A 27,552-nucleotide genomic window follows, 5' to 3' on the forward strand; every position below is an offset into this window, starting at 1 on the left:
CTCTGTAAACCAGGGGTGCAGGGTCCCTCGCCTCCCCTCCCCAGCCCAGAGAGAGAGGGGCCGAGAGGAAGGGGGCCCACCACTCCTGGCCCCGCCCCACCAGGCTTAAAAAAAAGAAAAGAAAAAAAAAAAGGACGCTAAGCGCAGGCGCAGAAAGCCAGCCGTAAGCCTAGCGCCAGCTCAGAAGTGCATAAGCATGGAGGGGCGCGAGAGCTCCCGGGGCGAGCCCCGCGCCTGGCCCGCCGGGTCCGTGCTGTGCCGCGGCTGCGTGGAGCCGCTCATCTTCCTTGCCAACTTCGCCTTGGTCCTGCAGGGCCCGGTCACCACGCAGTACCTGTGGCACCGCTTCAGTGCCGACCTTGGCTACAACGGCACTCGTGACAGGGGCAGCTGCAGCAACCATAGCGTGGACCCCACTGCGCAGGTAGGGGCGGCGGGGAGAAGCGAGGAGCGTGGCAGGGGCGGGCCCTGGGCTGGAGTGTGGGGGCAGCGGAGCGGGCGGGGCCTGCGTAAAGGTTGGGGGCAGCCCAGTGGGTTAGGATATTGGGTGGTGGGCGGGGCCGGAGCAAAGTTGGGGCTTGACTGAGAAATGCATTGCGGGGATGCTTAAAGTTGATCTAGGTAAAGCGAGTTTGAGGGTTAACAAAAGAGGGTGTCCACTGAAAAAAAAGGCACAAACTGAGGGACTTCCCTGGTGGCACAGTGGTTGGGAATCTGCCTGCCACTGCATGGGACACGGGTTCGAGCCCCGGCCCGGGAAGATCCCACATGCCGCGGAGCAACTAAGCCCGTGCGCCACAACTACTGAGCCTGCGCTCTAGAGCCCGCGAGCCACAACTACTAAAGCCCGCGCAGCTAGAGCCCATGCTCCGCAACAAGAGAAGCCACCACAATGAGAAGACCGCGTAGTGCAACGAAGAGCAGCCCCCCGCCTGCTGACAACTAGAGAAAGCCCGCGCGCAGCAACGAAGACCCAACACAACCAAAAATAAATAATAAATAAAAATTAAAAAAAAAAAGCACAAACTGAAAGTTGAGAATTATGTTTTATTTGGCGGACTTTCTGAGGACCCAGGCCCGGGAGGCAGTCTCTGAGATAGCTCTGAGGGACTGTTCCCAAGAGGTAAGGGAGGCGCCAGGATATATAGGAGTTTTGCAATAAAAACCAGGTAGTTGGAACATCAAAAGGTTACTGTTAATTGAGGAAAACCAGACATCTCAAGTTACTGGACTTTTTTTTTTTTTTGGCTGCACCACCTGGCTTGTGGGCTCTTAGTTTTCCAACCAGGGGTTGAACCCAGCCCCAGCAGTGAAAGCGCCAAGTCCTAAAAATTGGACCACCAGGGAATTCCCACAAGTCAATGAATTTAGCACTTTTCTAAGTAAGGGAAGATGCAGGAGCCTGGGCTTATTGAAATCACTCCTCTGATATGCACCTTAGCTCTCTAGAGCCAGTATCCTGTTCTTTCCCATCCTGTACTTGTGGGTGGCTGCAGTGGCTGAGGGCTTGGCGGTGGGCAGCCTGTTTGTCTCCATCCTGAGTTCCCTCAGGGCTCAGCATCCGGGGCGGCAGTAGTGGCTGAGGGCTTGATGGCTGCAGCATCCTTTGTTTGCTGATGTGGCAGGCAATATTTTTCATTCACAGTGCTAAAAGTTAGAGAATGGATCTTGCCCATTTCCCATACCCCTCCAGCGTCAGTTTTTAAGAGTTGTACTAAAATTCTCTGAGGTTTAGGGCTCCAAAGAAAGTCCTCATCCCTGTATCTCCCAGGTTGGTGATGGTGTGGGCGATGGGCAGCCCAGAGGGAGGAACGGCACCCTGGTAATAAGACTCTTGCCTCCGCAGGAAGTGGAGACGCTTACCTCCCACTGGACCCTCTACATGAACATGGGCGGCTTCCTGGTGGGACTCTTCTCGTGCACGCTGCTGGGCGCCTGGAGTGACTGTGTGGGCCGCCGCCCGCTGCTGGTGCTGGCCTCCCTCGGCCTTCTGCTCCAGACCGTGCTGTCCATCCTTGTGGTACAGCTGCAGCTCCACGTTGGCTACTTCGTGCTGGGCCGCATCCTTTGTGCCCTCCTTGGCGATTTCGGTGGCCTCCTGGCTGCTGGCTTTGCCTCCGTGGCAGATGTCAGCTCCAGCCGCACCCGTACCATCCGAATGGCCCTGCTGGAAGCGTGCATCGGGGTAGCAGGGATGCTGGCGAGTCTCATTGGTGGCAACTGGCTCCAGAAGCAGGGTTATGCCAACCCCTTCTGGCTGGCCTTGGCCTTGCTGATTGCCATGACTCTCTATGCAGCATTCTGCTTTGGTGAGACAGTGAAAGAGCCGACACGTGCCCGGCTCTTCACACTCCGTCACCACCGATCCATCGTCCAGCTCTATGTGACCCAGGCCCCGGAGAAGTCCAGGAAGCACTTAGCCCTGTACTCGTTGGCCATCTTCGTGGTGATCACTGTGCACTTTGGGGCCCAGGACATTCTGACCCTCTATGAGCTGAGCACACCCCTCTGCTGGGACTCTAGGCTGATTGGCTACGGTTCTGCGGCTCAGCACCTCCCATACCTCACCAGCCTGCTGGGCCTGAGGCTTCTGCAGTACTGCCTGGCCGACACCTGGGTGGCTGAGATCGGTCTGGCCTTCAACATCATGGGGATGGTGGTCTTTGCATTTGCTACCATTACACCCCTCATGTTCACAGGTAAAATGTGTATGGGTTCAGGGACAGTTTGTCTCAGAATTGCTGCGTGAAAACTGGGGACTGGCCACCTGCTGCCGCCAAATGTAGTTCATGCCCATGTCTTTGGAAACATCACTGTGCCCCTAGCCTGCACTGGAGGACAGACAACTAAGAAACCTCATAAAAATGCCATCTTTGTTATACTGAAAATATAGGCCTTCAATAGCCAAAGTAATTCATTCACATTACCAACTATAAATATTGTTAGTAAGATAGAGCCAAAGACAAAAAAATTGCTCTTACACTAATTGCTCCACTCCTTGGCCTCCCACAGCCTATATTCATGGTGCTCTTAAGTAAAGTCCAAGCTATTAATGCCTTAATACTCACTTCTCTGATAAGAATCACAGGACCTATCTCAAATATCCTTGGTCAGCTTCTTTGGGTTTTTAAAAAAGCCAGTCTTCTCAGACCGCAGCTATCAAATTCCTGCTTGTGTTGGTTCTTCTTTTCTTTCTTTTTTTTTTTTTTTTGGTGGGAGGGGGCAGCTGCAAATTAGGAAGTTAACTTTCAGGAATGGACAGATTTATTTTAATAGAGCCCTAAAATGTGTACAGTCAGCCATTCTGTAATCACAGATTTCCTAATGTGGCTGCTCGCCTGCACGGTGCTGACAGGGACCAGGTACCTTTTTCTCCTGCCCACAGCATCTTCCATGGACTCGGTGCTGGGCTCAACGCCTTCGGGGGTGCAGAGATGATGAAGACACTGTCATTGCTCTGGGATTTGGGGGCCTTTCACCTGAAGGGGCCCTGGGGGGCCTCATTGTGAATGCACTTCAGAGGCGCCACTGTTTTTTAGCAGTTTGCAGTTTTTGTTGAGGAGGTTAACAGTTGCACAAGGGAGAGAAATGGTTACGAAGGAAACAGTGTAAGCCTGTGAGTAACTAAATGTCAAGGGAAAAGGAACTTGCATTTACTGTGTGCTTGCTGTGCCCCATCATTGTCTCCTTCCCCATCAGGGAAGTTCTTCTGTGTCTAATCTGAGTCCCTCATGGCGTAGGTACAGGACCTCTGCTACATCTCACTTGGGCACCCCTCTCCCCAACCCCATTTCCTTGATGATTGTTTCTTTCTTCACAGGGTACGGGCTCCTCTTCCTATCGTTGGTCGTCACGCCTATCATCCGGGCCAAGCTCTCCAGGCTGGTGAGAGAGTCAGAGCAGGGTGAGTATCAGGGTTAGCCTGTGTCTGGTTCCTCATGCCCAGTGTTTCCTGAACTGTGCAGAGGGCAGCCACGGGCCAGGAGGCAGCTTACCTTCCTCCCTCCCACCCTGGAGAAATAAGTAGCCAAGACAACTGCATTGCTGTCACAGTGCCCAGGGCTGGCAGAGAACCACAGCGATCTGGATTTTCAGACCACAGAGTTGGAATTTGCAGTCAGCAGCATGCGATTATGTTCTTTTGGATAAGCCAAGCAGAGGATTTACTCTCTCCAGACTTCAGCTTTTCCATCTGTAAAGTGGATGTGACGATGCCAGAGTTCCCTGCTTCCTTGGGGTCAGAGTGTCCAACTTTGTGATGTAGGTTTCACTGTCTCCACATGGCAGATGAAAGCAGAGGCCCAGAGGGTTAAATTGATTCACCTGAGGTCACTCAGTAAGTGGTGGAGCTAGGATGCACACCCAGGTCTGTTTCTAAGAGCGGCAGGTCTGGGGATCTGGGTTTTAATCCTGGCTCTGTCACACCGGCTGTGTGATCTGGGCCTGTTTCCTCATCTGTAACACATGTGAATTGCTCTTTTTTTTTTTGTGGGGGAGGGGTTCTTTTATAGTTTTAAAATTTAATTAATTAATTTATTTTTGGCTGCATTGGGTCTTCCTTGCTGCGCGCGGGCTTTCTCTAGTTGCGACGAGTGGGGGCTACTCTTCGTTGCGGTGTGCAGTCTTCTCATTGCGGTGGCTTCTCTTGTTACGAAGCGCAGACTCTAGGTGCGCAGGCTTCAGTAGTTATGGCACGAGGGCTCAGTAGTTGTGGCTCAGAGGCTCTTGAGTGCAGGCTCAGTAGTTGTGGTGCGCAGGCTTAGTTGCTCTGCGGCATGTGGGATCTTCCCGGACCAGGGCTCAAACCCGTGTCCCCTGCGTTGGCAGGCGGATTCTTAACCACTGCGCCACCAGGGAAGTCCCGTGAATTGCTCTTGATGACATCTGTAGGCCCTTCGAGCTCTGACAGTCTGATAGTTTAATCTCAACTTCTGTTGGGCTGTTGCTTATTTTGCAAAATTTGTGTTCTGCTGGCATATCGATTCTATTTATTTTAAAATTTTTGGCTGCGTTGGGTCTTTGTTGCTGCGCATGGGCTTTCCCTAGTTGCGGTGAGCGGGGTCTACTCATCGTTGCCGTGCGCGGGCTTCTCATTGCAGTGGTTTCTCTTGTTGCGGAGCACGGGCTCTAGGCGAGTGGGCTTCAGTAGTTGTGGCTTGCGGGCTCAGTTGCTCTGTGGCATGTGGGACCTTCCGGACCAGGGTTTGAACCCATGTCTCTGCATTGGCAGGCGGATTCTTAACCACTGTGACAGCAGGGAAGTCCCGTGCTGTCATATCTATAAAGAATAGCTTCTCAGGCCTCTTGGTCCTTAGATCCCAATCTGGAAACATGTGGCTCATCCACTTTTTCCCATCTGCCCTGGAAGTAGGATCTGGTGATGGCAGAGACTCTGGTGCCATGTATAGCCCACCATGGGTTCTGTTATCCTCAGAACCCATGTGCCTTCATTCATTCACTCAATAAGCATTTTTCTAGCACCTTCACTGTGCCCAGAGATGCCAAGGGGAACAGGAGAAAAGAACAGCTCTTACTAACTGGCTGCCTCCAGGGGGCCAGGCCCTGTGATAGGTATATCACATATATGCCTATCATGCAATTATAGTGTTACCAACAATCTATGAAAGGTATTATCCTTACTTAACAGAAGGGGGACAGAAACCCAGAAAGATAAGTGTCTTATTCGGTGATCACACAGCTAATAAGTGTTGAAACTGAGAATTAGCCCAGAAATTTATCCTAAACAGGAGATGATTCCAAAGGGGATAAATCCAAAACCATTTTATCAGACTTTTGCTAGAAGACATCACATGTACTTGTAATGTATAGATTTAATAACAGCCATTTGTTTTGTAGCACAGGTGCTTTCCATGCATGACCTCGTCGAAGCCTTATCACAGCACATGATGTAGGATTTATAGCTGAGGAAGGTGACACTCAGAGAGGTTAAGTGACTTGCTCCAGGTCACACAGCTGCGAGGTAGTGGTGTCAGGATTTGCATTTAGGTCTTTCAGATTCCTGAGTGTGGTATTTATTTCTTCACAGGCGCTCTCTTTTCTGCTGTGGCCTGTGTGAATGGCTTGGCCATGCTGACAGCCTCCGGCATCTTCAACTCGCTCTACCCAGCCACCCTGAACTTCATGAAGGGCTTCCCTTTCCTCCTGGGAGCTGGCCTCCTCTTCATCCCGGCCGTCCTGATTGGGTAATGCAGGGCCCTGACCCCGGCTCAAAATGGAGCCCTTTACCCTAAAGGTATCCTCTTCCTCCTCCTCCTTCCAACCTCCTCAGTCCTGGAGCTCTTCCCCTGTGGGTGTCTCAGTCCCAGCCTGACTCTCCCCTTGCAGATGGTTGCCTAATCGTCTGGGAGCGATTCCCCGGGAGCAAGGCAGAGGCCGGTAGGGGAAGGGTCAGGCTCACAGTGCTTCTTGGCAAGGCTATGTTCTCGCACCCAGTTCCCCTCATCCCCCTCCATTCCCATTTTACAGATGGAACTACGGTGGCAGAAATGTGCTAAAGGGAAGCCTGGAGAGCTTCCTCGGCTAGTTGTGACCGGGCCACACGCTAACCTGACCCACTTGTTTCTTCCCCCAGAGCCCTCTGTCTCTGGACATTGTCTTCCACCTCTCAGCTTGGGGAGGGGGATACCTGGACCAGCCCATCCAATAAAGCCTGTGTCACTTCTCCAGGAGTTGAGGGTCCCCCCGTGTTATATCTGAACCCTCTCTCTGGTCTCTCACAGGATACTGGAAAGGGCTAATCATTGCCCTGAATTCCAGCAGTTTTCCCAGAGCCCCTGATGTGCCTGGACCAGAGGACGGGGGGCGAGAGGAGCAACGTGAGCACTAACCAACTGGAAGTAGATGCCTCTGGATCCCAGCCCTCAGCAGCAGCGGCAGCTCCCCTCAAAGGGCGGTATTCACCTCGGACCAGGTGGTCAAGCTAGACCAAGGCCCCCACCTCATCCACGCCGTGCCTGCCTGTGATTCTAGGATCTGGAATTGTAACCCAAACAGTCCCACTCAGGGCAGGCGGTGTGGGAGCCATTTGGAACAGGGATCTGTTTACCCTTTAGTCCATCAATCACATAGAACCCTCCAGGGGAGAGGAGAGGTCCTGATGGAGGGACCAGCTGAAGCACGAGGGCTATAGCACCTCTGCTTCCAACCCAAACTGTGCAGCTCACGGTGCTCAGTTCACGGCCAAGCAGCTACCGGTCACTCCTTAGTGATGAATACGGTACCACTGGTCAGTGCCAGCTTTGGGGGGAGGGAGGGTTGTGGGAGGGACTTGGTGCCACCTGGAGGGAGAGTGCTGCTATCTCTGCGTGGGAATCAATCCCCTGGGCTTAGCAGTGCCAATCATAAGAAGAAGTCAGTATAATCACCCTGGAATGAACCTTCCGGACCCCAAGGCATTGGGCTGTGGGGCCTTCTGTTTTCCTGTTCCTAGTTTGCCCACCGTAGGTCAGACAGCAGTGGCTGCTGGAAGGGACAGGGGCCCCTGAGTTGCCATGGGATTGGTACTGGGCGTGGCCACCTCAGTCCTCATCTGACTGCCCATTCTCTTCTCCGGAGCTGCTGGGAGGCGAAGGGCTGCCACGCTTGCATCAGGTCAGCAGAGAAGCTCCGGGCAGAGCCCTGGCCGCTCATTCCTCAGGGTCAGAGATCTACTCCCTGAAGACACCTTGCCCTGGTCTTCCTGGCTACACCAAACCAAGCAGAATCAGTTTTTGTTACCACTCAGCCCTCTAACACCTCCCATTGCTGGGCATTTCAGCAGGGCCATGTGCTGACACCATCCCTCGAGCATCTGTAGCTCAACAGGAACCTGGAGATGGGCCCGACTCCCCAGAGAATGAGGGGCCCATTTCCAGGGCGTTAGGAAAGCCTGGACCTGAAGTTGAAAGGCAGATTGGGATTTGGTATTAAGGCACTGGCTTTGATGAGGGCCATAAGCCCCCAAACAAATCAGATGACACTTGACTCTTCAAAACAGAATTGGCCACAGGGCATGGCCCCCTGCTGGTATTTCTACCCTCATTCTCTCTCACCTGCTCTGCTAGCCAGTTTTCTGGCTAGAAATCACGCAGGTAAAATGGGGGTGGCCCAGGGCAAACTAGGGTCAGCTGTGGCCCTCTGTAGCCTGGGCCTGTTTGCAGATTCCCATCTCACTGTCCCGTCATTGGGAGATCAAGCAAGGAGAGGCCCCCTCCACTGACTGTCCCAGCAGTGAGGATGGTAGGAAAAAGGCTCTGGGCTGGCCTCAGGCCCAGGCTCTACTCCGGGCATTGCCTCTGGCTCGTGTGTGGCCTTGAGCAAGGCCCTCTATAAAGGGTTAGATCAGCAATGCCTCTAATTGTCTGATCATGGTTGGACAAGTTAGGAGACACTAGATTAAATACTGTTTTAAGATCCTTCCTATCTCATATATTCTAGAATGGAATGCCTCTATTCACGGACCTAGGGGAAGGATAAATGAGTTGGAGCTGGACTTTTGACTTTTGAGTGTTTCTTGGTCATGAGCAATTCTTGGTCTTGGAGAGGGGTGGGGTGAGGCTGACTCAGCCCCGACCTGGGAGCCGCAGCTACAGCCCAGCCAAGCAGAAAACCCTGACCCCGCAGACCAGGCTGCAATGTCAGAGCAGGCTGGGGGGCGGGTGGTGAAAGGCTGTTTCTCAGCCCTCTGTCTCAGGACCGGCCCTGTGAGACCAGGCCTAGGTGGAAGGTGCGGGCCAGGGTGCCTGCCCTGGCTGCGATCTGGGCAGTGTTTGTTACGGCAGGGGAGGCTGGCCCCTGAACACACTGGCCTGGCCAGGGGAGGGTCGTCACTTCAGCTGCTCCGGTGGGGCCCGGGGGCTGGGCTGTGATTCCCCAGAGAGACAGGAGGCAGGCAGCAGTAGAGAGTGTGCCAAACAGAAAAAGAAACAGTGCTGGGCAACCTCTCTGAGTACTGCCCATGAGGGACCTCAGGAGGGAGTGGGACTGATTGGGGACAAAAAGACAGAAGGCTTCCCCTGGAGGAGACTCATCACACTGTATTGTTATTGTCTCTGCTCTTGAGGGCAACATCCAGTCTGCCTCAGTCTCCGTCGTATCCAGGGCACCGGTGGGCATTCGTGCGGCAAGAAGGAAAAGGGTCAAGTGCAGTCAGAGGACCGGCTAGAGGCAGTATCTTTGGCAGGGAGGCGAGTGGAAGGAAGGAGTCCCAAGCCTGGAGCGAGACCTTTGACTTTCTGACGATGTGGCTCAAGAGCTCCGAGGGGCCTGGCCAGGACCTGCAGGAGGTGGCTCTGGGAGCTGAGCCAGCCTTCAGGTGTGAATCCACTGCCCTCAGGAGGGGAGGGGCAGGGCAGGTGCCCGCTGAGCTCATTAGCTGGAGCCTGCGTTCATTGGAAGGAGGATGCTTTCTTGCTCTCCTACCCTGGTGGAGGAAGGGGCCAAGGGACACTCCTGCTCGGTTATTTCTTTACCGCCCCTGAGTCAGCCTTCTGCTGTGAAAGCCTGTCCCCCCAAGGCTAGATTCTTTGGGGCAAGAGGGAAGCCAGCCGTCTGTGGAGCAACAGCCCTGCCCAGGGTGCAGCCTCCAGGGTGATTCTCAGTAGAGTCCCCCCCCAGCAGTGGACTGAGCGCCAGGAGGCCAGGTCTGCATCCTGGGGCTGCCACTGGAGACTTGGGAAACTGGGCACGACATTCAGTTCCTTCTCTGTAAGATGGAGATAATACCAGGTAAGGCTGCTCTGATGCTTAGAGACCATGGAGTGAAGTGTCAGGGAAATGGCAAACGTTTGTGAGGCATTTGTGTTTCACAGTCTTGCTTCCTAAGGTATCATTCCTTGATCACCAGCTTCAGACCACGTGGGAGTTTGCGAGAAATGCAGGAACTCGGGCCCCACCCCAGGTGTCCTGAATGGGATTTTAACAAAATTCCCAGGTGATTCGAATACACCCCTTGCCCTTCTTCAGGATCTTGCCTCTTCCCGGGGAGCTACAGGTTCTGCCTAGGCTACTGCTGCTGCCGCAGGGGGGCTGCCTCGCCCCAGCTCCCCCTGAGCCAGTGCGGGGGGCAGCCTTGGACGGGTGAGGGGCTGAGGAAGGGAGCTGGGCCATGCTGGGCAGAGGCCTGGCGCACAGCACCAAGGCTAGGTAGGGTGGCTAGCTGCTCTTTGAGAAGCAGCCTCCCCTGCTCAGGCTCAAGCAGGGGGCTCCCATGCACCAGTGAGCGCAGGCCACGGCTGCAGACCAGCCAGAGTGAGGGCCGGCCCGGTCTCACCCTGGCCCCAGATGTGGCAAAGGAGGCTGCACATCAGGAAGGCTGGGAGTGGACCTGGCCAGCTAAGGGCACTGAATGGTTACAGGGCAAGGCCACAGGATGGCAGGAAGTGGTGAGCCCAGGGGCCAGGCGCAGTCTCAGTGGAGAGCCATGGCTAGCCTCTCATCCCTAGCTGGCTCCCGGGCCCAAGCCCTTGCTTGGTGGGGAGGCTTGGCCACTGCACTGAGCCCTGCCCGAGGCTGCCTGCCTTCACTCTACTCAAGCCGGCTGCTGGCAGGGCAGGAGAGGGGTTAGCATGCAGCAAACCCTCATTCTCCAGAATCTCCAGAGCTGAGCAATGACCCTCCCACGCCCGAGACAGGACCTGGGGGCAGGGCCTAGGGGAGGTCTTAGCACCCCCAATGCCTGGCTTCCCTTCCCTTTCCAGATACTGAGGAAGCTGGGTTTGAGGTGGACGGTGAGGGTCGGGGGAGGCAGAGAGCCATTTCCTGAGAAGAGCCCAGGCTGTCTCAGCCCAGGGAAGCCAGTGTGAGGAGCTGTCCCATTGGGGGGATGGTGGAAATGGGGGGTCACGGCAGGGCTTGGGAATTAGGGACTGGTTAAGCGGGGCCCAGGGGTGCAGCACCCTCCAAACTGGTGTCAGAGCCCGCAGATGAGTCCCGGGAGGAGCGGCCCTGCAGGAAGCGGATGATCTTCTCAATGGTGGCCTCCTGGTACTCGTGGGACCACCTGTGGGTGCAGAGGCTGGTGGGTCAGAGGGCTGGGCAGAGGGAGCTGCTGGCTGGGGGCCTGTGTAACCCGCCCCGCCCCGCCCCCTCCTCACTTGATGCCATTGAAGGTGAGCACAGCCCGCATGTCCTCGGGCAGGGCCTGGGGCTCTGGCCACTGGAATCCATCAATGACGGGCACGATGTTCTTGCCACAGTTCAGAGCAGTCACAATCTCCTAGAGAAAGAAGAGGGGAAGAGGAGGACACGCGGGGCCCCATCCAGGGATCTCGGGGCCAGGCTGAGCCCAAGGGGGGATGTTGGCCGTGAAGTCCACATTGACTTCTCCCTCATCCCCTGTGGTATGATAAATCTACATTTGCCCTTTGTTCCAGGTTCTCGGTACAGAGCTCCTAAAGCCCTCTCACATGACCTGGGGGGTGGGGCTGTGCCGAATAGCTTCAGGATGGGGGCTGGTGGCCAGGAAGACTAAGCTGTGATTAGAGGGTTGGACCTTTCAGCGCCCCCCTCACCTCCAGGGAGGGGAGAGGGGCTGGAGACTGAGTTCACTCACCAATGACTTAATCACGCCTACATAATGAGACCTCCATAAAACCCCTAAGGACCGGTAGGTTGGTGAACACATCTTGGTGTGGAGAGGGTGGCCCAGAGAGGGCATGGAAGCCCTGCCCATGCTCCCACCCCCCCTTACTTTGCCCTGTGCATCTCTTCCATTTGGATGTTCCTGAGTTGTATCTTTTAAAATGAACTGGTAATAGTTAAGTAAAGTGCTTTCCTGAATTCTGCCTGTCATTCTAGCAAATTATTGAACCTGAGGGGGGTGGTCATAGGAACCCCTGCATTTGTAGCCGAGTCAGACAGCAGTGCAGGTGGCCTGGGCCTTGCGACTGGGTCTGAAGTGAGGGCAGACTTGTGAGACTGATCCCTTGAACCATGGAGTCTGACACTGGCTCCCGGTGGGTAGTTAGTGTCAGAACTGAATTGAATTGTGGGACAGCCAGTTGGTGCTGGTGAAATGGAGAACTGGTTGTCGGTATGGGAAAAAGCCCACACAAATTTGGTGTCAAGAAGTACATCCCACCCCCTGCATCCAAATCGATCCATCCTGAGCCGCCCTGCCAGTTGTAGTTCTTACTTATTTCTCTGAGCCGCCCTGCCAGTTGTAGTTCTTACTTATTTCTCAAATCCGCTCATTTTTCTCCACCTCCACCCCCACCAGTGCCCTGCTCCAACCCCGTATTACCGTTAGCCCCTACCAGGTCTCTTCTTAGCCATTCTTGCTTCCTCTAATTCATTCTCCATGTTGCCCCTTCACCTAGCTACTCTTTGCAAAATGCAAATCTGACTTCACGACTCTACACGGCTCTTCGAATAAAGTTCAAGGCTCTGTGCGGTTGGCCACAGCTCACTTCTCAAACTCGATCCCTGCGCTGTCCTCCCAGCCACACAGACCTTGCAGTCCCTTAGATTTGCTACCTCCCTCCCTCCACAGGGCCTTTGCACATGCTGCTTCCTCTGACTAGAACACTCTTCCCTGCCCTTTCTAATACCAACTCATTTTTCTGATCTGAGCTCAATCAACTTTCCTAGGGAAGTCTTCCCTCACTTCCTGACGAGGTCAGATCCCCTGTTATAGGTTCTCATAGGCTCCGCATCACATGCTACACTTACAAATTTAAATTCACTAATGAGTAATTTACTTAATATCTGTCTTCCCCACCAGACATAAAGGTGGGAACCATGTCCAGGTTTCACTCACCTTGTATCTCAGGATCTTTCACAAAGCCTTGCCCGTAGTCTGCCTTTGCTAAACACTTAATAGCTGACTGGCTGAATGAATGAATGAATGAGACAGCATAGCATTTAGGGGTTGCGCTCTGGAATCATCAGATCTGGATTCACACCAAGTCTCTGACACAGGCTCTGTCATTTGAGGCAAAAACAACAGGCTCTCAAAGCCTCTGTTTTCTAATTTCTAAAATAGGGTTAATGATAGTCCCTATCTTGTAGGATTGCTGGGAGAAATAACTGTGCTATCCCACGGCAAGTGGTTAGACTAGCGACTAGCATGAAGTGTATGCTTAATAAATAACAAGTGTTATTACTTCCTCCTCTGTAAAGTGGGGATAATAAAACTTACCTCACTAGGTTGTTCTGAGGATATTGCTATTAATGGGTGCTCTGGGAAGTGCTTATTGAATGTTTTTTTCCTTTCAAGGGGGAACCACAAGGATTGGACTGCTTGAGTGCAGTTCACTTGTGGTTTTCCGTATTGATTACCCACTAAATGTGGCTTTGAGGAAAGCAGTTTTAAAACCAGAGGCAATTAAGCACTGAAAACAACCAAGGAGGGATGATGGAGCCTTTGGGACTGGTCCAAGGCAAAGGCTCCCACCACCTGCCCGCTCCTCCCTCCTTGCAGTTGGCTGGGACAGTGATGGACGCCAAGCACCCTCGTGGAGCATAGCCTTCCTGGGGAAGGAATCTGCATAACTTCAACCCTGATTGGCTTCTGGGGCACCTCTCCATTTTACAACTGAGAAGAAGGAAGCCCAGCGAAGGGGAGGGACTTGCTCCCAAGTCACACACATGCCCAGCCCAGGAGGGGGCCAGGTCTCTGACTCAAGCATTCAGATTCTAAGTCCAAGGCTATTTCAACCAAGCCCTCTGCCTCTCTGCTGAGCACTTGGATGAATTCTGGCCCTGCAGCAATTTATGTGGGAACCTTTAGACATTTGTTTCATCCAGAATTACACAGAAGCAAAGACAGCACACTGCTCACTGTACCGATTCAGAGGCTGGCCAAGAGAGGCATAATGGCTCGTTCAAGATCGTGAAGCCAGTTAAATATGAAAACTTGATTAGAGTTGCGTCTTCTGACCTAGTAAACCTAGTAGATACGTATGTTTCTCCCAGTCATCTCAGCTTCATCAGAATCACTCATCTATTTAATCGTTGATTCAATTATTCTAAAAACTCTTCAAGAGCCTACTTTGTACCATGCATGGTTTTAGGCATCAGGGATGCAGCATGAACAAGGCAAGGTCTGAGCTCTCACGGAGCTCACAGACACTCCTCTCTTTCTCTCAGAAGGCCGCCTGCCACCTGCTCTAAGCCATGATCCTCCAGGGTGTCTCTCTGACCCAGCATCCCCTCCCCAAACCAAACCCAGTATTCAGCCCCTCCTACATGGCCTCTGGGGCCTGACCCTCTTCCCCACTGTCAATCTGGGCTGCACCCTAGTTTGGAGCCTTCTCCCTAAAACCCACTGGTATGGCATCACTGCCCTCATGGGATCCCTTTTGCCAGTGCTTTAAGCACAGGTCTTCTCCCTGCCTTTAGGAACCCCATAACCTGGTTTCTTAGTTCTTATCCAGCCAGTGGTGTGCTGGTACATTTAACAACTAGCTCTCCAGAGGGGGAAAAAACAACCAAACAAATAAAATCCTGATTTGTAGTTTTTACCAGTTTCTTTAGTGTAACTACTCCCACCATGGCTGATTTCAAGCTGCTGGCGTGACATCACTGAACTCAGAGTTGGGAAGAGATGCAATCACTCTGGTGTCAGCTGATTCCAATCCTATCTCACCACCTCCCCTCCCACCCCTCAGATCTGAGTCATAGGACAAAGCTGGATCCTAAGAAAGAGCATGGGCTTTGGAGTCAGATAGACAGGAGTTCAAAGCCCAGTTCTGATTTCTGCCCAAGCAGTGTGGCCATGGGAAAAATTATTCTACTTCTCTGAGCCTTGGTTTCTTCATCCATAAAATGGAGAAGGCAATACCAGTGATAATGTAGGTTTTTGGCACCCTTCTCATGCCTACTTTTGTTCTTTGCTCCTGCTGTTCCCCTGCCTGAGATGCCTTCTCTTCCACTGGCCTAAATTCTTAAGACTCTTCTCAAGTTCTGCTTCCTTCACGAAGCCTCCCCGGATTATTCCAGCCCTTGATGTTTTTTTCCCTTCTCCGTATTCTTATAGCAAGTAAGAGGTTCGCCTACCCGGCTTTACGTTGACACCAATTTATGTATGTTCTAGTCATTCTGGGCATGTTCTTGTCTCCTTAGCTGCTTTAGGACAAGGACCCTATCCATATGACAACTGCTTCCCTTTGCCCTGGCCCCAATTCCTGCTAACTAACGAGTAATGATTAATAACCTACAGATGTGATACAGATCCATCCATCCATTCTACAAGTTCCCAATAAATTTTTACTATGCGTTAGGCACTCAGGATACAATGGGGAATTAAACAGTGGTAGTACTCACAATAATTATATTAATAATAGTAATTGCTGCCATCATACAGCAGTTATTATGTGCCAGGCATTCTGCTAAGCACTTCACAAATTTTACCTCTTTTAATCTTTCTAACAATATCCTAGGGAGTTAGGTACTATAACTATCCCACTTTCCAGTGACAAACATGAAGCTCATTAGGGTTAAGTAACTTGCCCAAAGCCAGAGCCAGGAATTAAACTCACAGCTTTGTGCTCTTAACCATTCCACTGTGCCTGTCACTATGCTCTCCTGCCCCCCTTCCCTCACAGAGGTTATTTTTCAAAGCGTGTTCATCCCTCTCTGAACCTCACAACAATTCTACGAGGTGACTAGGACAGGTAAGTTACCCCCATTTTGTAGATGAGAAAACTGGGGCTCGGAGAGCCTAAGTAAGTTGCTAAAGTCCTATTACAGTCAGAGCCATGGCTCCTGACTTCCAGCTGGGCTATGGAGGTTGCTGGAGTATATGCAGGTGAGAAAGAATGAAACGGGGACCTTGTGCCCTGGGCCGCAGGCCAATGCTGGGACCACAGAGGCCGGCACTTACCTTGTGCACCCAGTCCTTGCAGTCGTGGTCCTGCATGCACTTGTCCAGAGCCCCAGCCGACAAAACCAGCACAAAATTGCGGGCACCCATGATACTCTGGATGAGCTTGTCCTCGAACTTGCCCGCTTCCAGCTTCTCCACATCAATGAAGACACTGAAGCCGTGCAGCTGCAGGTGCACCTTCAGGAGGCTGCAAAGAGGTCCTGTGTCACTGCCATGGCCTCCCCACAAGGCCCCAGGCAGCCTGCCTGTCCGCCCCTCCTCACCTGGCGAGCTGGGAGCCTGAGTTCCGGCGGTAGCTGATGAAGACGTCTGGAGTGTCCCCGCTGGGCTTGCAGCCGGTGCACGGCAGTGGGGAGTGTAGCATTTCTGAAGCAGACAAGAGACGGCTTGGTGAGGGTGGGCCTTCCCCATCATTCACCACGAGGTACATCATCTCCTGCACACCCAGCCCTCTCAGCCCAGCCCAGGCAGGGTGGCTTGCTCCAAAAAGGGTCAGAGAGGTGGAGAGATGGGGCCTACAGGAAGGCAGGCTGCAAACTATCAGTGAGGTCCTCTCAGGAGGCAGGCATTGTGTTTTGGGGACACCTCCAGCACTGCCCTCTCTCTAGAGCTCCAGACCTGCACAGCCAGCTGCCCACAGGTACTCCAAACCCAACCCATCCCCAATCCACCCCAGACCCCCCTTCTTCCTAGTCTCCCACCAAAGCCAGAAACCTGGGTATCAGCCTCAACTCCTGCCTCTCATTCATTCATTCAACAAATATTTACTAAGTGCTTTCTGTGTGCCAGGCACTATTCTTAGTGCTTGGGATACAGCAATGAACAAAACAAACCCTGCCCTCATGGAGCTGACATTCAATGCTCAGGGTCAGGCACCATGCTCTGTGGATTCTACCTACTAACATCCTGGACTCCAGCCTCAGGGCCACCCCTGTGTCCAGGCCCCCAACTCCAGCGTCCTCAGTGGTCTCTCCAGATCCACACCTGCCCAGTCTAATCTGTTTGCCACAGGCACCAGAGAGCTCTCCTTAAAATCCAAATCTGAGTGTGTCATTGCCCCCACTTCAAAACTGTGCATGGCTCCCTACTCCCTACAGGAGGTGTTTGTAAGCTAATTTTGCTGTAGCACCCTCTTGTTTTTAAAAAATTAAATCTTGGGGATTTATTGGGAGCTGCAATGTAAAAATGATAGAAGTTAATCTGCTTTGGTTGAAGCAAAAGAATGGGGCCAAAGCCCAGTCCCTTGTCCCCTGTGGGAGCTTAGTACATACTTATTGAATGCATGCATGCATGAAAAGAACCCATCTTATAATATTCAGACAACAGTCACAGACAACGTTTGTCTCTTTACGAGGTATAAAGGCAGAGGTTGAGATCCCAGTTCTGTCATTTAATGACTTATAACCTTACAAAATGAATTTAAATCTCAGTTTCATCATCTGTAAAATTAACACCCATGATGGAACTGTCCTTTATCTTTGATTATGATGATGGTTACACAGGGGTATACATTCAAAACTGTTCAAACTGGACACTTTTAAGTTAAATTATACCACTTTTATTCTTTAAAAAGTTTTAAAAGCTGACTTTAAAAAAACAAACACCCACTGCACAGAATGGATGTAGAGATTAATGAGATAATATCTGTTAAAAACTTAATCAGGACCTGGCCTCTAGTAATTGACAATAAATATTAGCTAAATAGTAAATTAGTAAATTAAATTAATAAATCAAGAGAGCTGCTAGAGCCCTAGGATCCACTCTGCTCTCACGACCTCCCTAAAGCACCCATACTTTGTCAGCTGTGGACTAACAGGATAAGCCCTCTGTCTTCCCACCCACGTCCCCTGTACCCAGCCCCCATGCTCTGTCTTACCTCCACACTTGCATGTACTGTTCCCTCTGCCTGGGCTAACCAGCTCTTCCTGCTGCCACCACTCTCTTCCCCGCCCCCCCCCCAACACATCCTTCAAGACCTGGTCAGGCATCTTCCCCTCTCCAAACCCTAGGCCTGGGCAGACAGGGTAGGTGGTGCTTCCTCTAGGCTCCCACTGGAGTCCTGGGCATGCCAGCTCCTGCAGCCATGTGCCTGTTTATATATCTGCCTTCCTCCCACCCTCCTTCCCACCTCAGACTGGGAACTTCTTGAGGGCAAAGTGCAACATATTCATCTCTGCATCCTCAGAGCCCAGTGCAGCACAGCCTACATGCTCAATCAACCCGCAGTGAGGCTCTGAGCCCCCGCCATGTGTCTCCCCTCATCCGTCCAGGGCAGGGGCAGGGGCAGGGGTAGGGGCCCAGGTGGGCAGGCTGACCTCTGGCGGCCGTGAGGATGCGGGCGCGGTGCACGCCCAGGCGGATGCCGCAGTCCTCCAGGAGCTGCTGCTCCGACACTCGGTGCAGCAGGGAGCGGTCCAGGCCGCAGCTGACCAGGCCATACGTGTATTGACGGAAGCGCGGGTCCAGGCTGCCCAGCCAGTCAGCCAGGTTGCTGCGGTCGCATGTAGCGTAGTTGGCGAAGGTCTTGAGCTCCGTGAGCTCCCTAAAGAATCTGCACCCAAGGGAGGAGAGGATGCTGAGATCCTGACTGGGCACTGGCTAGAGGCGGAGGGGGCGGGGGCGTTTAGTTAGACCTGCCCGGGGCGGGGGAGTATGCGGGCTGGAGGCTCCGTACCTCTTGCGGGTGATGCCTGACTTCATGCCCAGGTCGGTCTGGAGTTCCTCATCCGTGAGCCGCAGAAGCAGGTCTCCATCCACCTGCTGCTCCTGGAGGAGGGGTCAGATGTAAGGAAAGGCTCCCATCCTCAGCATTTGGACCCCACCCAGCACAAGATAAAGAGGAGGGACCTGGAGATGGCGGTGGGGGAGGCGGATGGGACCCAGATGAGAACCGAATGACCCCGAAAAACACTGAGTACAGGCTCCCCACCCCCAAAAGTCCACCCTGGTGCCGCGGGCGTGCTGTGCCGGGATGGGGAGCGGTCGCCTGTGTGCAGGGCGCCCCTAGCGGCCACGCGGCCCTCGGGGATGCGCCTGCTCCGACTGCCGGCCGGCGACCCCGCGCGGCTCTACCCGGAAGCTCTCGCAGTACTGGGAGAAGCCGATCTGCTGCAGCCATGTCTGGACCTCGGCTTCCTTCCAGCTGGCCACGCTGGGCAGGATGGGCCGCGGCACCTCCTCGCCCAGCAGGCGCAGCGCGCGCTTCGCCAGCGCCGACGTGGTACCATTAGTGGAGTAGGAGACGAGGCGTTTCAGGCTCTGGATGGCACCTATGTCGCTGAATACCTGGGGAAGTGCGGAGAGGATGTCTTGGATCCACCAATTCACCAGCCGCCCCCAAACGTGCCTGGTCCCTCCCCTCGCCTCTTCTCACCGCTGAAAGCCCCACCGTCTGCCCTTGCCCTGCCTTCATCCAATAAATCACCAGGTCCTGTGGATTCCCCCTCCAGAAGCTCCTTCAACTCTTGACCAGGTAAGTCCCTCTCATGCCTCCCCTCTACAGCTTCCATCTGCCCTGAAATCAAGTCGAGTTCTCAGTATGGCTGCCAGGCCTGGCACAGTGCAGCCCCTGCCCACCAATCCCCGCTCTACTCCCCCTTCACCAAGCCACCCACCCATGGAGGCTCTCCCACCTCTGGGCCTCAACCTGTGGTGTTTCCAGATGCTTAGCTCTTCTAGCCTGCTTGTGGGAATCCTACTCATCCATTGGATACAAATTGATTGGCACCTCCAACATGCAGCCTGCTTTGATTGCCCCACAGCTTGGCCCATACCTCCAATTAGGCCTTGTGCTACACTCTGAATGCTACTGTTGTTAATTGATAATGCAATTTCTACTGGACTGTAAGCTGAGGTCATGTCTTAGTCACCCCTGGAGTCCCATAACTGGCACACTGCAGGGCACAGAGTGAGGGCTCACTATGTCTACATTGAACTGCGCTCACTTGGCCTTGCTGGGAAAGAGGTGCCAGAGCTGGTGGTCATGGCTGCTGCCAAGACCCACTCCTTGGGTCCTCACTCCCTACTTCCCTTTAAATCCCTCCTCCCAAAACAGAATGGCCTGTTTGTAAAGCCAGTCCTCCCATGGCCCAACTCTGGGGTGCAGAGAGGAGAATCAAAAGCTCTTAGAACATTGGACCTTGGAAGAGGCCTCAGAGACCCCCTAACACAGCAGTCTCTTCTGGATCTATGGGGACACACGTGACGGGGGACAATCACCTGTGAGACACACTCCTCTGATGACCCCTGTCCAGCCCCAGATGACCACTGTCGTACAGATAGGGTGGTCCATGCAGTGTGCACCACTCCCTGTGCACCAGCGGTCACTAACCCCCCAAACCTCCAGAGGAATACAAAGGAGGGAGAGTGACATTATAGGATAATCTTAATTCTGTAATATTTAAAAAACTAAAACCAGAAACTTTCGATAATTTAACTATTACTAGTCTCACATCCAGGGTAAGAACTGCTGCTGTGGTCCACTCCTTCAATTTTCCAGAGGTCAAACGTGAGGCATATAGGGACTTCCCTGGTGGCACAGAGGATAAGACTCCGCGTTCCCAATGCAGGGGGCCCGGGTTTGATCCCTGGGAACTAGAACCCACATGCATGCCGCAACTGAGAGTTTGCATGCCACAACTAAGGAGCTCACAAGCCGCAACTAAGGAGCCTGCCTGCTGCAACTAACACCCAGCACAACCAAATAAATAAATAAATAGTAAAAAAAAAAAAAAAAGAATATCCCACATTAAAAAAAAAAAAAAGTGAGGCACATAAAGGCCCAGAGAGGGGAAGCCAGGTACCCACAGTCACACAGCAAGTTAAAGCAGAGGGCAAAGACTGCAGATCAGGTCCTGAGATTGGGGACCCCTTGGGACTCGGGTGGGTGTTATCTAGCTGACACATGGATGTCCTGCCTCTGTTTACTCCATCTCCTTTCTGGACTCCAGACCCAAATGACAGAATGGCCCACTGGAGCACCCCAGGTTGTCATCTCTCAGGCACTTCAAATTCCATCTGTCCCATTGAACTCACTTTCTCTCCACCCTCAAACTATCTCACCCAGTTCACCTTATCTCAGTACCAGGTGCCACCATCCACTGGGTTGCCTATGTCCAAAGCCAGGAGTATCCTCAGCTCCTCGCTCTCCTTCACCCAGCCACCCACCAAGTTCTAATTCTGTCTCTTCAGTACCTCTGGAATCTGCTTCTCTCTGCCTCTGCTGTCATGCCCTGGTCCTCACCTCCACCATCCCAGCTGCCCCCTGCCATGACCTTCTATCTGACCCCCCTGCCTGCAGCCTCACCCTTGCCTACCCCGTCTCCATGCAGCAGTCAGGGTGATCTTTGTAGAACACAGAGATCATACAGAGATGTATGTCCCCTACATAAAAGCTTGGTCTTGCCTTCAAGGCCAGAATGATGGGTCCCTCATCTTTCTCCTTATTTCACCTCTCATGTGTACTTCAAGTCCTAGTTTTTTTGTTTGTTTGTTTTTTGTTTTTGTTTTGTTTTGTTTTTGGCTGTGCCACCGGCATGCGGGATCTTAGTTCCCCGACCCGAGATCAAACCCGTGTCCCCTACAGTGGAAGCGTGGAGTCTTAACGAATGGACGGCCAGGGAAGTCCCTCAAGTCCCAGCTGAATGTCATTTCCTCTGGGGAGCCTTCCCAGTTTCTCTCTAACCCCCTCCCCACCCAGCCCCACACCCGCACCCACCTTGGTCTTGCCCTGCAGACTCTTGATGGCAGCCTCGGCACAGAGGTAGAAAGCCCCGATGCACTGCGCCTCCAAGCGCGACGAGTCAAGCAGCGGCACGAGGCGCTGCAGGTCGTCAGGCCCGCGGCCCTGGCTGGTGTCACTGGCGTCCACCAGGCAGCGGGCGAAGCGGCCGGGGTCCAGTGAGGCCACTAGCGGCTCCACGAGGGCCAGCGTGCCCGAGCGCTCCACCTCGCGCTCCACCTCCTTGTTGGTGGCCAGCACCGCCACGGCGAGGCAGGCGTGCAGTCGGAGCAGCTCGTCCTCGGAGAAGGCGAGCGGGAAGAGCCACTCGGCGGCGCGCTTCTCCACCATGCGCCGCTGCGCCGCCTGGCCCCCGTGCAGCGCGCAGTTGGCCAGCGCCAGCGCGCAGTGGCGGAGCAGCGGCGGGTCCGTGCGGCGGCACCAGTACAGCACCGCGTCCAGGCCGCCGGCCGCCACCAGCCGCTGGCACGTCTCCTCCGAGTGCTTGAACATGTGCTCCAAAATGCCGGCCACGCTCCGCGCCAGCTCCACCGGCTCCCGCTCCTTTGCCAGGTTCAGGATCACGCCCAGCCCGATGCGCGCCACTCGGTCCCTGCCGAAGGAAAGCGGGAGGGAGAAAGTGGAGTTGCCGCAGCCCGGGGTGCTTATCTGAACCCAGGGCCTCGTTGCATATGCTTTCTGGGCCTCGCTAGCGTCATATAGGACATGAGTCTGGTCCTCCCTGCCTCCTCCACCTCCCTCATCTCCTGCCCTGGGACAACCAGACTTCTCTGATTATAAGGGTGCTCCATCCTGGCCACACCCATTTCTTCCCAGACACCCTTCCCTGGAGAAGCAGCAAGTGTGGTGGTTAAGAATTCTAGCTCTAGAGCAGATCTCCTGGGTCCTGGTTTCTTCTCTACCATTTTCTAGCTGTGGGACCTTGGGTACCTTCCTTTATCTTTATTGGTTTCCTCATCTCATAAATAGGATAAAGTGAATACCCACCCCATAGAGTTATTACGAGAACTAATGTAAAAATGCATGTAAAGTGCTTGGCACATAGGAAAGACTCAATAAATGTTCATTTCATCAAAATTCTCTTCACTCCATGCTGTGTGACTGGGGTGTATTTATTCATTCATTCAGAAGACCATTTACTGAGGACTTACTGTGTGCCAGGCACTGCAATAGGGGCTGAAGTTAAACAGTGACTAAGAGAGACTGGAGCTAATAACAGCTAATATGGAGACAAACAGTAAGCAAGTAAACAGTGAATGAACAGGGTAATAGTTATCTGACCAAAATGATAGCAAAACCAGGTGCTGTAATGGAGAGTGCCTGGGTGGAGGGATATGTCTGAGGAAGTGACATCTGCGAGTTAAATGTCCAGAGACCCCTGCTTGCAAGTATCCGGAAGAAGAGCATAATAGGCAGAGAGAACATCAAGGACAAAAGCCCCGAGGGCTGATGAGCTTGGCACGTTCCAGGAAGAGAAAGAAAGCCAGAGATGTTTGCAATGTCTAAAACAAACAAGGAAAAATATAAAATCAACGAGGGATTCATATATAGAATATATAAATACATATTCAAATCAACAAGCAAAAGGCAGTAAATCCAACAGAAAAGGGGCGAAGGACACAAATGGGCAATTTACAAAAGGAAATTCAAAATGTTAACAAGCAAATAGATACTCTAATTCATTAGTAATCAGAGAAATAAAAATTAAACCAGCTATCACTTTACACCCATTAAATGGGCAAAAAGCAGAAGCTACTTCAAGTGGTTGAGGTGGAAGTTTCAAGGGAAGAGGAAAGAGTTCTGGGGGCCTTTTGAGCCATCGCAAAGCATTTGGACTTCATCTTGATGGCAAATGGGGAGTCACTGAAGGGCTTCAGGAAGGGGAGTGACCTGGTAACACATGGATTTTAGGAAACTCGCTCTGGCTGCTGTGGGGAGGACAGGTCAAAGGGAGAGAGCTTGGAGGCCAAGAGAGCAGACAGGAGAGTTGCCACACTCCAGGCAGAGGTGAAAGTGTCCTGTCTTCCTGGCCTCCACCAATGATGTCCCTCAAAGACTTACAGGCCCAGCCAGCTATGGAGTCCTTGCCCAGTGAGCACCACAGTGACCACAGTGCTTGTGACTTTGTGTCCACTGCAGGGCCCAGCTGAGCCCAGAACATGGCCTGAGGCCAGGACAGCTTTGCTGAGCTGATCACTGAACTTCTCTGCAGCCCAAAGGAACAGATGGGTTCTAATCATCCACTCGGGCAGACGGCACTGCAGTTGTTCCTTTAACCAAGGAGAAAGCCAAAGCTCAGAGAGGTTACATGGCATGCCCAGGTTACACTGCTGGTGAGAGGCATAGCTGGGATTTGAACTCACATCTGTCTGTCTCCAGGGCTCAAGATCCTTCGTCTGCACTTTGTGCTTCCAGAACAATCTGACTATATATATTCCAAGAATATCAGAACCAGGAAGTGCTTAAGAAATCATCTAATCCAACAACACCTCCCCCTGAGGCTCAATGAAGGAAAGGGCATGTTCAGAAACATCAATTCAGAAAGAGGACTTTATTCACATTTCTTTTTTTTTTTTTTTTGGCCGCGAGGCTTGCAGGATCTCAGTTCCCCGACCAGGGATCGAACCCAGGCCATGGTGGTGAAAGTCCGGAATCCTAACCACTAGGCCATCAGGGAACTCCCAATTGTGCATTTCTTGAACCCCAGCCCTCACCTTTCCCTATGCACTTGGCATCTTTATAGAGTTGAACTCTGTGCTTGTTGTGAGATTTATTCACTCAATTCCCAATTCTTCTACAGTCTGAGAGGCTGTGGGTCTGGGTTCAAATCACAGCTCCGAAAGAGGGGTAAATTGTCCGTATATACACATGTATAAGCCTGTATATATAATATACACATATATGCAAGTGCTTGTATATGCAGAGACTCTCTCTGGAAAGACGTACAAGAAACTTGTTTCACTGGTTTGCCTCCAGTGAAGAACAGAAAGAAGAACGTTTAAGTGTGTATCTTTTTTGTGCTTTGCACTTGAATTTATGTGCAATAGTTTGTTGGGTTTTTTTCCTTTTCCTTTCTTTCTTTTAAAAACCTGTCGCCTCCACTTATTCACTGTGTATTCTTGGGAAAGCCATTTAACCTCATTATGGTCCCCTGAAGGGGGCAGGCTGTGACTTTAGAGGGCTAGCAGTAAGAGTGTGGTGGGACCAGGCTCAGAGGGCCCTACGCTGTTGGGCTTCTCCTGGTATTCGAGGGTCAGTGAAGCTGTGACCTAGGCTCCCGGGCAGTGAGTGTGGCAGCACCCAGGGAAGAAGAGAGCTGCAGGAAAGGGAATGGCAAAAGGAGTTGGGGGCACTGATGGAAGAACCTTCTTTATGAGGAAGTTGGTTGGTGGAGGAAGGAAAAAATTTCATAGACACAAATTCTCAGTGTGTCACCACCCTCTTCCCTTCTTGCCCTCCCAGCCTCCTCTCAGAGCACTGCAGAGGTGTGGGGAGATTATGCCTTTCTCCGGGAGGTTGGGGACCTGGCTTGCTGGGTTCTGTCCTTGGTCCTGAAGTGATGCCAACACCAGCACGTTGTTTCTTGGGACCAGAGACACCGGTTAGTGTGCCTCTTTTCTCAGTAATTCTGAACCAGGTGAGGATTGTTATTTTCAACCTTGAAAAATATCAGTTCTATTTGCATCTTGCAGCCCTCCTCTTCTTAGGGTGTTGGCTGCACCCATTCTCCAGGAGTTCTAGTTATAGCTACCCTATCCCACGTACCAGGCCTACAGGACACGCCCTTCAATGCTAGCCCACCACATCCAGTGAGCACCCACTCCATTTGCTAGCCCTCCACATTCACAGCCCATCCCCAACAGGACACCTGTTGTTAGATAGAAGATTAATGACTTAATGAACAAGCAGAATCCTAACTTGGCCTCCCAACTTAAACTGCTTCATTCATGCACTTTTGAAAGTTGTATCATTTCCACCATCCACAAGGTTATCTTTACTTTTTGAAAAAGGCAAGGAAAATGCCCCTAATCCATGCCCATCACAGCTTTGAGAGCTTCATAAATGGAAAGTGACCCTTCCAAAACTCTTCTAAACCTGAAGGGCCCGAGAATTCAGCATGAGACTGGAGTGTGACAGCCTGGTCTCCTCCGGCATTAGAGGGGCAAGGAAGTGGGTCAGTGGTCCTTATATTCCAGGGGAGATCCCAAGAGGCAGGGAAGCGTAGCAACCAGGCTTCAGTTGGACCCCACCTACTGTATCTTGGCACGTGTGGGGAAGATGTAGAGAACACATACTCTGGCCCCTGCCTAGCTCCACACCTCAGTTTCCTCTTCCCCCACCATCCATCCCAACTGAAAACACCCATCTTGTTTCCGATGAGCAGGCACAGCATGAGATCATGTCTGTCCTGTTACATGAAGCAAAATGAAAACGGAGGAAGCAGGAAGTGGCCTGGGGGTGGCATGAAGGCAGCAAGTAACCTTAGGTCAGCACACATTTCAGCCTGGGGGAAAGGAAAGGGGTCCCCCCTCCTATTTTCTGAGCAATGTGTTCTCTTTCTCTTTTAGTGGGAGCGAGATGGTATGGCAGAGCGAAGGTAGCACGGAAGGATATCCAGGCCCATCGGGAGGGCTGTAGGTTTAGAGGGCTTTGGCTGTGGGATCCCAGCTCCATCCTCAGAACCAGGGACAGATTCCTGTCCTACTACTCCATTCCTCCCCTCTCTGTCTCATTTCTCACCCCACCAGCTCTGGGAGTGAATCCTGGCTGCACCATTAGTTCACTGTGTGACGCTGGGCAAGTCACTAAACTTTCCCAGGGCTCAGTTTCCTCATCTGGAAAATGGACACGCTGGTCCCCAACAGGGATATGATGCAGGGGTTTGTGAGGTGAGGCAGGAAAGGCACAGTGCGAGGCACACGGGAGACCGAGGCACTCGACCGTCCTTGCGACCCTACACCACGCGGCGCTCTCCGCCCCAGCCCGGCCCCCTCACCGGTTCTCTGCCACCAGGATCTGCTCCAGCAGGCGGGCAGCCTGCACGCGCGTCTCCAGCTCCGGCGCCTGCAGCAGGCGCAGCAGAAGGTCCAAACCACCGTCCAGGCGGATGGCGTCGCACAGACCCTGGGCTACCTCGCGGCCCATGGCCGGTAGCAGCCAGGCCTCCTCCACCAGCTGGAAGACCTCGGCTAGGCTGGCTCCCACGGCCCGCACGCCGCCTGCCTGCTTCAGAGCCGACAGCGCCTGCTGCAGCTCGGGCAGCGCGCGCTCCAGGGCGCCCTGCACCTCGGTGCTCGCCCCTGGCGACACCTCGCGGGGCCCGCGGCCGCCCGCCGCCCACCACGGCCCAGCGCAGCCGCTCCCGTCCGGCCCCGGCACCGCTAGCCGCTCGGCGCCCGGCCGTGGGCCCGACATGGCGAAGAAGCGGCACAGCTTGTAGGCGGAGAGGAGCAGCGTCAGGACCATGGGCACAGGGTTTCAGGGGACATCCCTGGAGAGGCGGGGCCGGGCGGAGCGACCCAGACCTTGGGAAAAGGAGGAACCGAGAGGGGACCAGGGGGAAGAAGATGCAAGAGGGAGGGTGGAGAGAAGGGTAACAGGCAAGGGCACCGACCAGAAGTTTGGGGGAGGGGTGAGGGCAGGATATAGGACGAAGAGGTTGGGGAAGGGGATGCAGGCCCAGATGCAGGGGACAGGCGGGAGGAGAGAGCGGGAAGGCGAGGAATGGACCCAGGGGCCGGAGGGTCTAGAAAGCAGCAACCAGAACAAAGAGCGTCTCCAGTTCAGGCTAGGTTCGCAGAGATGCTCTGCAGCAGCCCCGCCCCTGAGAAGCTGTGGTCAGGAAGCCGACGCCCCGCCTCTCGGTCTCGCGGGGCTCCTCCCCTGCCGCCTGCGTAGCCCCACCCACAAGTCTTCTCCAGCTACGCCCACACGCTGGCCAGGCCTCTCCCCCGTAGTCACGTCCCCTGCCCCCTCTACTGGTTGC

At 53.3% G+C, this 27,552-nt stretch overlaps 2 protein-coding genes across 2 annotated transcripts; one reads left to right on the forward strand and one right to left on the reverse strand.

Moving 5' to 3' along the window:
• Positions 1–186: 186 nt before the first annotated feature.
• SLC46A1 (solute carrier family 46 member 1) lies at positions 187–11,778 on the forward strand. The gene is made up of 5 exons (XM_061176558.1): positions 187–424; positions 1,847–2,699; positions 3,821–3,904; positions 6,047–6,203; positions 6,741–11,778. The coding sequence occupies exons 1-5, from the start codon at positions 197–199 to the stop codon at positions 6,796–6,798; spliced, it is 1,380 nt and encodes a 459-aa protein (XP_061032541.1). The 5' UTR covers positions 187–196; the 3' UTR covers positions 6,799–11,778.
• Positions 8,997–27,318, reverse strand: SARM1 (sterile alpha and TIR motif containing 1). The gene is made up of 9 exons (XM_061176556.1): positions 26,563–27,318; positions 21,543–22,158; positions 18,899–19,111; positions 18,501–18,592; positions 18,142–18,377; positions 16,090–16,192; positions 15,824–16,013; positions 11,094–11,215; positions 8,997–10,999 (listed from the first exon to the last, which is right to left on the reverse strand). The coding sequence occupies exons 1-9, from the start codon at positions 27,030–27,032 to the stop codon at positions 10,870–10,872; spliced, it is 2,172 nt and encodes a 723-aa protein (XP_061032539.1). The 5' UTR covers positions 27,033–27,318; the 3' UTR covers positions 8,997–10,869.
• Between the last annotated feature and the right edge of the window lie 234 nt (positions 27,319–27,552).

This window comes from Eubalaena glacialis, chromosome 19, assembly GCF_028564815.1.
Source record: "Eubalaena glacialis isolate mEubGla1 chromosome 19, mEubGla1.1.hap2.+ XY, whole genome shotgun sequence".
NCBI lineage: Eukaryota > Metazoa > Chordata > Mammalia > Artiodactyla > Balaenidae > Eubalaena > Eubalaena glacialis.